Source organism: Haplochromis burtoni, unplaced genomic scaffold (genome assembly GCF_018398535.1).
Source record: "Haplochromis burtoni strain Fernald_Lab_line unplaced genomic scaffold, NCSU_Asbu1 Contig_377, whole genome shotgun sequence".
Lineage (NCBI taxonomy): Eukaryota > Metazoa > Chordata > Actinopteri > Cichliformes > Cichlidae > Haplochromis > Haplochromis burtoni.
This window is the reverse complement of record NW_024582738.1, coordinates 27,357-36,944: the sequence shown is the minus strand read 5'-3', so window position 1 is coordinate 36,944 and position 9,588 is coordinate 27,357. Positions and strand designations below refer to the sequence as shown.

General features: G+C 39.3%; 2 protein-coding genes across 2 annotated transcripts; one reads left to right on the top strand and one right to left on the bottom strand.

The window, feature by feature from the left end:
• Nucleotides 1–239: 239 nt before the first annotated feature.
• LOC106633694 (heat shock protein 30) lies at nt 240–3,316 on the bottom strand. The gene is made up of 2 exons (XM_014340547.2): nt 3,171–3,316; nt 240–1,951 (listed from the first exon to the last, which is right to left on the bottom strand). The coding sequence occupies exon 2, from the start codon at nt 1,604–1,606 to the stop codon at nt 968–970; it is 639 nt and encodes a 212-aa protein (XP_014196033.2). The 5' UTR covers nt 1,607–1,951; nt 3,171–3,316; the 3' UTR covers nt 240–967.
• Nucleotides 3,317–3,342: 26 nt separating this feature from the next.
• Nucleotides 3,343–9,588, top strand: stbd1 (starch binding domain 1). The gene is made up of 4 exons (XM_005943736.3): nt 3,343–3,472; nt 3,565–3,865; nt 4,814–5,082; nt 6,454–9,588. The coding sequence occupies exons 2-4, from the start codon at nt 3,571–3,573 to the stop codon at nt 8,386–8,388; spliced, it is 2,499 nt and encodes an 832-aa protein (XP_005943798.1). The 5' UTR covers nt 3,343–3,472; nt 3,565–3,570; the 3' UTR covers nt 8,389–9,588.

Genomic DNA, 9,588 nt, shown 5'->3' with positions numbered 1-9,588 from the left:
TTTTATTTTTTATTTTATTTGTATTCTTTCACTTGTTGTTGCATGTGTGTTGTTGCTGCCTGTGTTTGAGTAATTTCTGTAACTGTGAGACATCTGCTGCTGCCTATCTTGCTTAGGTCTCCCTTGAAAAAGAGGTTTGTAATCTCAATGGGATCTTCCTGGTTAAATAAAGGTTAATAAATAAATAAATAAAAAATATCAGGGTTTTATACTACTTATATATATAAGTAGTATATAAGTAATATGTAAGTGGTACAGGGTGGGCTTTTAATTTATTAATGATATTACCATGACAATACAAAAGTGCATGAGACAGTGAAATAAAGCATGAATAATTTTACATTGCTATAATAACATATGAACGACTAAAACTCAGTTAAAAAAGAAAAAAGTACAGACATTTTATATGTTGAACAGTTATATCCAAATCTATTTTACAATATCATCAACATTAATGTTTTCAGCTTAGTGCTGTGTGTTGCTCTGAGTTTCTGTCCTGCTGATGTTTATTTTTAAAATAAAGACATTTATTCTAAGGCCAAAATCTCACTTTAAGAAATATGTAAAAATTTTACAGTCTTTTACTTTTCGTTGACTCTTTCTAGTTAAACATAGAATCCATCTACATACTTGTTTCTGACTGTCTGTAAACTCAGTTCTATTGAAAGTTTAGAATGCTAAACATGCGCAGCAATTGTCCAAAATGGAAACAATAGTGGTTATTTAACATTTTCCTACTTTCAGTGAAAACAGTTTTATTTTTAAAGGTTTATAATATAAAATAATTATGTGAGTAAAAATTTTATTTTATTTTTGAAGCATTATTATGAACAAAAGCGTAAACCATGGTTTACCTTGGTTACCCATGGTAATACATTTAATAAAAGCAGTTAAAAGAGAAAGTGGATTCATATTTTGAAAAAAAAATACATTAAAATGTTTCATTTGACACTGGTATAAACAACAATCAGTCCATGTTTTCAGGTTTGTCCTGTGTGCTGCTGTGTGTCTCTGTCCTGCTGTCTTCTGCCTGTGAACACACACTCTGCTGTGCTTTGTCCTCTGAGCTCCTCTTGATAGTCAGCTCTCTCTCAGCCTCTTCAACACACGGAGCTTTGGCTGCCTGGATGTGGAGCTTCCCATCTGGAGACAGGTGGCAGGTGATGGTTTGATGGTTCAGTCCTTCAGGCAGATCAAACTCCTGTCTGAACTCCTGCAGTCTGTAAGAGTACGAGCCTTTCCCGTCCTCCTGCTTCTTCTCTGTCTTGCCACTGACTCTCAGCTTCCTGCCCACCTGCCTGACAGACAGCTCCTCTGGGGAAAAGCCTCGAGTGTCCAGCATCAGAGCAAACTTGTCTCCCTCTTTCTCCAGCTGGACGGCAACTGGCTGCACAGCCATGCTGCTTTGGAAAGGATCTGTCTCCTCCAGGATCCTGTGTTGAAGTTTATCCATCAGCTCCAGACTGCTGCACAGCTCCTGTAGGTTTCTCTGCAGGAGATCCTGCTGGTAGAACAGAGGCTTGATCTCTGGCCACAGACTGCGTACAGGCCAGTAGAAGTCCATGAATGGACTGAGTGCAGACTGGACTCCATGACAGCACAGCATCTTCAGTGGGTTTAGTGTTGAGTCCTCTTCTTGTGAGATGAAACACTGTTCAGGTGTCTGTTGGCTTCTTGGTGTTGCTTGTCTTGCTTTCTGTCTCAGCAGTGAGACTGTCCCAGTTTATATATACTAAGTGGAGGAGGTCCAGAGTCTTCGGGAACTTTCCTGCAATTGCCACAGATCTCCACATGATGGAGCTGTTTCCCAGGAGTGCTTACTTTACTCAGTCTTTCCTGTTCCATCAGGAAGTTTGCTACTAGAATTAATTTCCTGACAGTGCAGAAGTGGTTTGGGATGAACTTCCAATTGCTCCTGGGTGGTTGGGGTTCGGTGTACCAGATGAGTAGGCTATAAAAAATAAACGTCATCTTTGAAACCACTTATTTTGTTTGTAAAACAAGTTCTCATACAGGTAGACTGGATTATATCATAGCTCATTACATTTCTCACAGTTTAATAACAGACAAACAGTCACGGCAGGTTAAGCTCATGAACGATTTTACCAGTGAAAGTAATTATTAGCTGTAGTGTGAATGATAATTTTGAACAATATTTAAAGTACAAATAAATTGACATTAAACATGATTAAATGCATCTTTGAATCATTGTTATTTTATGCTTGAATGTTTGCACAAATTTCTTCAAATGAATGAATGAAAGTGAATTTAAAATAAAAAGACTTATTGAACTTCTATAAATAACAATGTTCTTTGTATGTTTGTATGTTTAATTTTTCATGTCTTTGTGGATTGCATACTGAGCTGATGTCTCTGTGTTTACAGTTACTCATATTTTAAAATTAAGGCTCCTATTTTGAAAACAGTTGATGTATGCTGAAAAGAAAACTCGACCAGAAACACATTTAAGTGAATCATTCATTATTGGTTTGAATTTCATTTTTTTATACTTTACATTCATTCTCAATTACTGCAAATCAAATGAAAGATCAATTTAATAAAATCTTTCTTTCATTTTGACTTGAAAATAAAATGTTATAACAATTTGGATTGAATATATGCTTAAGCACAAGTTAAAAACAGTTTGGCAAAAGTGGATAAAAATTTAAGAAATTAGTATTTCTTGGATTCATATTTCACATATTCCACAAAATATGAATCCATAGGCGACGGCAGAAAAAATATCCAGGTTTCCTGTAGTTTCAGGTCATTTCTCCATTTCTCCACTAGGTGTAGCTGCTAATCTAGGTTTTTTTTTTTTATATATAATAACGTTGTTTTTTTGTTTTTTTTAATAGACCACCATATTTATATAATTTTGTACGTTATATATATATATATATATATATATATAGTCACCTTATCGGTTATTTGATGTGCCAGTTCGTGGTTTTATTACCATTAGGTAACAACTATAACGTTACACAGAACATGGCTATTTTTGGTCACTGGTGATGTCGTGTAACAACATCAATAACGTTGGCCTGCACGTTTCACCGGTCTCATTTTATATAGCTCATGGACCCTCGTTCAGATATGGAAGACATGAAGGAAAGCTCAATTAATTATATCAATTTCTGTCATAAGTCTTAAAAAAAAGACGCACTGACCTCCGAAATGTACACGTCTCATGAAGGAGAAATATTATTAAATACAGACCCAGGCTTTCTACATAGTCTCATCAAATAATATTGAGTCCCCGCCAGTGGTACTAAATCCTATCAGCCCACCCCCGTCATGTCCGTTTTCAAGTGTGCTGCGATGAACGTGTGCAGTGGTTCGTCAGCGTTTTATCAATGAATTCTGCGCTCCCGTGATCCAATCAGCCAATGAACAGCTCGCACCTGCAGCCGTTCACAGCTTGGTAGCTTCAAGAGGTCACTACACTTTGAAACGTGGAAGGGAGAGCGTGGTGAGTTTTTAACAGCGACAGCTTTCAGCAGGGCCTTTAAACCGATATTAGAGCAGAACGGCTCATTCTTCTTCTTCTCCTTTTAATTACAGATTGTAATGCCGGTGAAAAATAGCAACACCGTGGGTTTGGAGAGACGCGTGGATCTGGCCTCGCTTTTCTGTATGATCGGGCGGCACGGCCCAGCCGTGGCTCTGGCCGTGATAGCCATGGTGTCCATGGTGGCAGGTTTCATCATCTACCGAACAGTGAGGGGGAAGCGGAGAAAGGCCACAGCCGGAGCCACAAGCACCGACAGTGACAGCAGGGACGCCGGAGCGGAGACGCTTATACCGCCGGATCAGGAGCCGGAGCCGAGCCCGGAGGTTTTGCGCATCACGGCGGACTCAACAGGTACAGATTCGGATGAAACGTTAAAACCTGCGAGCTGCTGCAGTTTACTAGTGCGGGAATTTACGTATAACTTGATCTATATTATTATTTCGTAGCTTTGGTGGTAGATTCAGCTTAAGCTGCGTGCGCACAGACGTCAAAACCGAGCGTACTCCCCTTTCTTTCTGAAATACAACACTTTAAGCAGCCCATAATGGACTACAGCTCACAGTATACTGGTGTCTAGCCTTGTCACAGTCACGGCAAAAGATTAGCTCTAAAATATCAGGCAGATGTCCAAAAACAGACTTTTTATTTTTTATTATTATTATTATTGCAAAATTGAAAAAGGCTCCTCAAACATTGTTGCATTAGTAGCTTAAAGTAAGATGACAACCTTGGAGGTCTCGCCTGTTATATGAATTGTTCCTGCAGGAACAATGCAAAGTGTCTTTAATTACTTTCAGTGTTTGTTTGAAGCACCATGAGATCTCAAAATGAATGGGCACAAGAAATGTAGCTAGAACAAGTCTGCGTATTAACATTTGATACAGAAACACTCAAACTGAAATACAATTGACTGAGGCTTTGCAAGAGGTTATGGCTAAAGAACTGTGCTGATTACCTTTAAGAGTGTTTATTTCATGAAGAATGGAAAATTGATAAGTTCCAGCAATGAACGAATAAATAATCATCTTGCCTGATTTATGTCTGATCGTTAAGAAACTTGTCAAGTACAAGCTACTCATCCTGTCAAATATTAATAGACCATTTTAATAAAATGACTGCCAGTGATTAGTAATGACTTTAATTTTTAAGAGTGCTGTAATTTGGGTCACTTCTCATCTACTCTGACTAAAATGTATGAAGTGATCTAGATTATGCAAGTCAGATTCAGTACATTTTAGAAATAAATCAAAATAAACTTAATATTCAGCGTGTTTGTGTGTCTTTCTCCTGATGTCATAGTTGTGAAAGCTGAAGGCTGTTTAGATGTGGAGGAGGATACTGCTCTTAAAATCAGGCATCGACGTCTCACTGCTGAGAAAAAAACGCCGCCTCACCGTCAACCCAAAAGTGACTCTGTACAAGATGACAAGCACAGTGCTTCAGTGCAGCAGGTAGCCGAGCTGCATGCAGAGGAGGAAGACAAAGGTGCTGAAATTGATGTTGAAACTGATGGCACTATGGAGGAAGGTGAAAATGAGGTGATACAGAGCCACAAAGAAGAACTGAAGGTAAGCGGTCATCTTTACAAATTGCATATTTTGCCACAATTAAATTCACTTTTGGTAAATGAATGATTGTCTTGGAGTACAACTGATCGTGAAATTTTTGCCATGGCACATGTATTCTATTGTTCAGTTACCCTTCTGTCTAGATCCCAACAACAGCAGGCACCATTGATTAGAAACCCAGCAGCTAATGACAATGAAAGTTGGCTACCAGTGGGTGGTGAAATAATGTTCAAGGTCTTGAACCCTTGCGTTATCACCAACCCATTATTGGTTGTTTTTACTGAATGTGAGTTATTGGGGTCTGAAAACAATCAGGGGTTGTTTTTTGTTTTTTTTGTTTTTTTTTGTTTTTGTTTTGTTTTTTTTAAAAAGTGAAAGTCAAACAGATTTAAAGAAGTTAAACTCCAACTTCAGCATGAACACTAATATTGCTTCAGCTTTTCTGGATTTGTAGTCATTTGTTCCCAAAGGCAAAATAACCACTGATTCAGCTTTAATGCAATTATGCCTGTTTTGCTTAGATGGCTTTACATCTAATCTATCTTTGCTCTGTATTGGTCAAAAGCTGGGAAGTGGTTAGCTTGGCTAAAGTGATGGTGTGACTTGGCAGTCATTTTGAATGTTTTGGGGTTTTGTTTTTCCCTTCGGTAAAGCCCATATCTGAATGTCTCAGCTCACCAGCATTTTCTGTGGTTGAGCATAAAGACCACATGCATAGATTCCCCAATGACGGGCAATTTTAAACAAAAACAAAACGGGGAGGGAACGCGCACACACATTTTGACTTTGCCCCAAAACATTGCTTGTAAAGCATTTCAAAACATTCTGGCTTCATTATTGGATTAATCAAGAGTGCAAACATAAACAGCTTTACCGCACATGATTAGCTAATGTTTCATGCTTGGATTGTTTGGCTCTTTGGGTGGAGTCTCAGAGGTTAGTTTAGGGCAGGGGTGGGCAATTCCAGGCCCCGAGGGCCGGTGTCCTGCAGGTTTTAGATCTCACCTTGGGTCAACACACCTGAATCGCATAATTAGTTCATTACCAGGCCTCTGGAGAACTTCAGGACATGTTGAGGAGCTAATTTATCAATTTAAATCAGCTGTGTTGGTTCAAGGACACATCTAAAACCTGCAGGGACACCAGCCCTCGGGCCTGAAATTGCCCACCCCTGGTTTAGGGCAAAGACTTGCAATGGGGAAATGAGTGACTTGATAAAATCTCTGTATCTCTCTGTAGTTTACATATTCTCCATTAGTTTAACTGAAATGCTAGTTTGGTGGTGGTCTTTAATCCTTCATATTTTTCTAACTATTGTGTGACTAAAACATTAAGACCTAAAGATTAAACGCATGTATTTTATGCATCTAGGTACTACAAGAAAAAGGCCAAGAGGATGATGTGCCTACTGAAATGGAATTGTCGAATAAGGAGGCCAGTCAAGAGGAGGAAAACCTTCTGGACATTTCAAAGAGCACAAAGGCCAACTTGGAAGAACCAATTGTTCATATTGAAGACATACCTGTTGCTTCCATCTGTTATTTCAAAGAAGAGAATCTTCAAGGTGTCACTGATTTCTCTAATGATTATAGCAACAATCACCATTTTCCAGAAGAAGAAAAGAAAAGTGGTGGTGAGGAGGCAAAAGAGGAGTTGGTAGATGACCAACTGACTTCTCAACAAGCTGGGATCAGCTCCACAGTGTTTGTTGAAGTAACCAAGCTACAGGGCCAGTGTCATGAGGTGATGCTATCCTTTCAACAAAATGCAGATGAAGACAATGTGAGTGATTCAACGGATATAAACTTCAACAGTCACCTGCTACAATTGGCTGAACAAAACCATGAAAGTGAGCTTGCCTGCAATCAAGACAGTGATGTAAAAGAGGAAGTACCCACTGAGGACATTGCCTCACGTGATGAAGAAAGTAATCCTTCAAGTGTAGTACTGGACCACACCCTGCTCTGTTTGAACCATATGCTCGAACCTGAAAACGCTGATAATGGTGATTCTAGCAGTGTAGCCAATGATGCAAAGGCCCAAATCTCTGGCATTGGGGAAATCTCCAGCTTGTCATCAGATCATCAGCAACTGCAAAGCAACCTAAATGAAGATGACATTTCCCAAGCTCTGGGAGTCACCAGTGGGGCTGCTCCTGTCACATCTGAAGACGGTAAACTTCCTGTACTTCAGATTCCACTGCCGTCTTTTGAGCAAAGTGAGCCGACTTGGTCATCTTCTGGTCTTGGTGGTGAGAGTGGAATTTCAAGCATGACTGTCAGCCCTGATTTGCCAGATGTTATCAGTGAATATGAAATGCCAACTGAAAATGTGGCTCTCACAGTAAAAGATGATGCACAGTTCAAAGAGCACACTGAGGCTCAGAATAGCCTCCTTGATGATGAGGCTCGATCTGCCATGAATGAAGATCTAGCAAATGTGATATCCAGATCTTACCAATCATATTTTTCCCAGCAGTCCCTCGATGAGCAAATTGACTGGGCTAATGACAGTTCTTTAGCAGCCAATGAAGACATATTGGGACATGAAATTGAGGATCGCTACTATAAAGAGATGGAACAGGCTATAGAGCAGATGGCAGCCGATGTTACTAGCTTAACCGATGAGCTCGCAGTGAAAACAGACATGAAGGCTGATATCAAGGTTGTTGAAATCAATCAGAAGATGGAAAGGGCAGAGAAAGAGAAGGAGGAAGAGGACTATGAAAAGACTGAAATCAGTATCATGGAGGCAACTATGGACAATAATGAATGGATCACAGATGGAAACTACCAAGTTCTTCCCTGGATGAACCAGTCTGTCCCTCCTTTTGCCCAAAACCACACACAACCTGAGCAAGTTTCTACTGAAGCTGATCATCCAGGTGCTTCTGTCACAGATGCTACTTGTATAGATGCATCCCTGTCCTTGAATGATGTGAAACAGGCTATCCCGCTTTCCCCTGTTCATGAAAATGGCAAAAAGGTTGTGGCAGTCCAGCCCATGTCCCAGAATGTCAATGTGACTTTCCGCATCCATTATCTCACCCACTCACCACACCAGAAGGTGGCCATCACAGGGAGCCAGCAAGAGCTGGGGAACTGGAAGAAATTCATCCTGCTCGAGAGAGCCAAGGATGGGAATTGGGCCACTGTTGTCAGCCTGCCTGCAGAGAGTATCGTGGAGTGGAAGTTTGTGGTGATGGACAAGGGTGAGGTGTGCCGTTGGGAAGAATGTGGAAACCGCCTCCTGGACACAGGCTACGGAGACGACCTGCTTGTGCACAAATGGTGGGGATTATTGTAAACGATTTGTTGAAAAGGCTGCAGTTTGAGATTAGCAGGTGCACCAGGCGTTCAAACTGTGTTCACGACCAGGTAAAGTTGTGTTTATGTTTGTCAGTAAATTGATAAAACATTATGATTAAATTTGGAGCAGTTAAGTTTGGGTTCAAACTGGGCTAATTTTGGTTGAAAGCAACTGTTTCTACTTGATACAGATTGCAAATTTCCAATTTTATAGCAAAAACAATAAATGATCTTTTAGTGTTAAATTCATTAGTCTATTGAAGTGAAATGCTCTTGAAATTTTTTTTTTTCTTATTATTTGTACGAGCAAAAACGTCAAACTTGAGCCTTGCGGTGTCTTTGTTTCCCACATACCAGTTCCCCCGAGAATGGCTTTGACTTCTGCAGTTTTAAATCATTTAAACATCATTTTACTAATATAAGACTTGGAAGCATGAAATTTCAACCAGATTTATTCTAGTATAAACCTAGATGCAGTATACAGGTGACAGAAACTTCCAGCAACACAATTCCCTGACAGACTAGCTCTTATAAAACCTCTGATGGGACCTTCTAATAGCCAGTAATTAGGTATGCGTTTTCAGGGACTGGGAAATATTTTGATCAAAACACTGAACCATTACACAAGATTTCTTGATTCCCCTTTTACAATACCACTGATTATGCAAACTACTCCTCCTTAACAGGATGATTTAATGCAAGCGTAAATGAAGAGATTACTGTCCATATGCTGCTTGAATATGCCTGTCTATAAGGATAAATGCACATAATTAAATTTTACTAAAGCAATAAATACAGCAATAATTGTTACGTACGATCGTTGTTACATCAGGTACTCTTAATGCGTTTACCACTAAACTGTGATGGTTGTAACTTCAATGCTGCTTTTATCTCATGGGACTATTTGCATGCAAGACAGTCCCATTGTTGTTAATAAATGTGCCTTGTGAAAATGATTTTCTACTGTGTTGTAATGCATCAAACGTGTCTTTTGAATAATTTGATTAGCTACTTATCTTAAGAGAAAATTATTCACTAGTTATCTGGTTCATCATTTGGTTCTTAATCGTGTAGTGTGTGTGTATATAGCCTTTGTCTCAGATTCTATCATTGTATCCTGATATGAAATATTGTGATGATGCTACTTAATGTTGGTTATTGTGGAGATGGTTATTAAATAAACGAATCTTAAATCTCA

Excerpts from the sequence above, each read along its gene's own strand:
- LOC106633694 (XM_014340547.2), bottom strand. The coding sequence starts at position 1,606 with ATGCTGTGCTGTCATGGAGTCCAGTCTGCACTCAGTCCATTCATGGAC.
- stbd1 (XM_005943736.3), top strand. The coding sequence starts at position 3,571 with ATGCCGGTGAAAAATAGCAACACCGTGGGTTTGGAGAGACGCGTGGAT. Across the intron at positions 3,866-4,813 it reads CATCACGGCGGACTCAACAG|TTGTGAAAGCTGAAGGCTGT; the intron begins GTACAGATTCGG and ends CTGATGTCATAG. Across the intron at positions 5,083-6,453 it reads GCCACAAAGAAGAACTGAAG|GTACTACAAGAAAAAGGCCA; the intron begins GTAAGCGGTCAT and ends TTATGCATCTAG.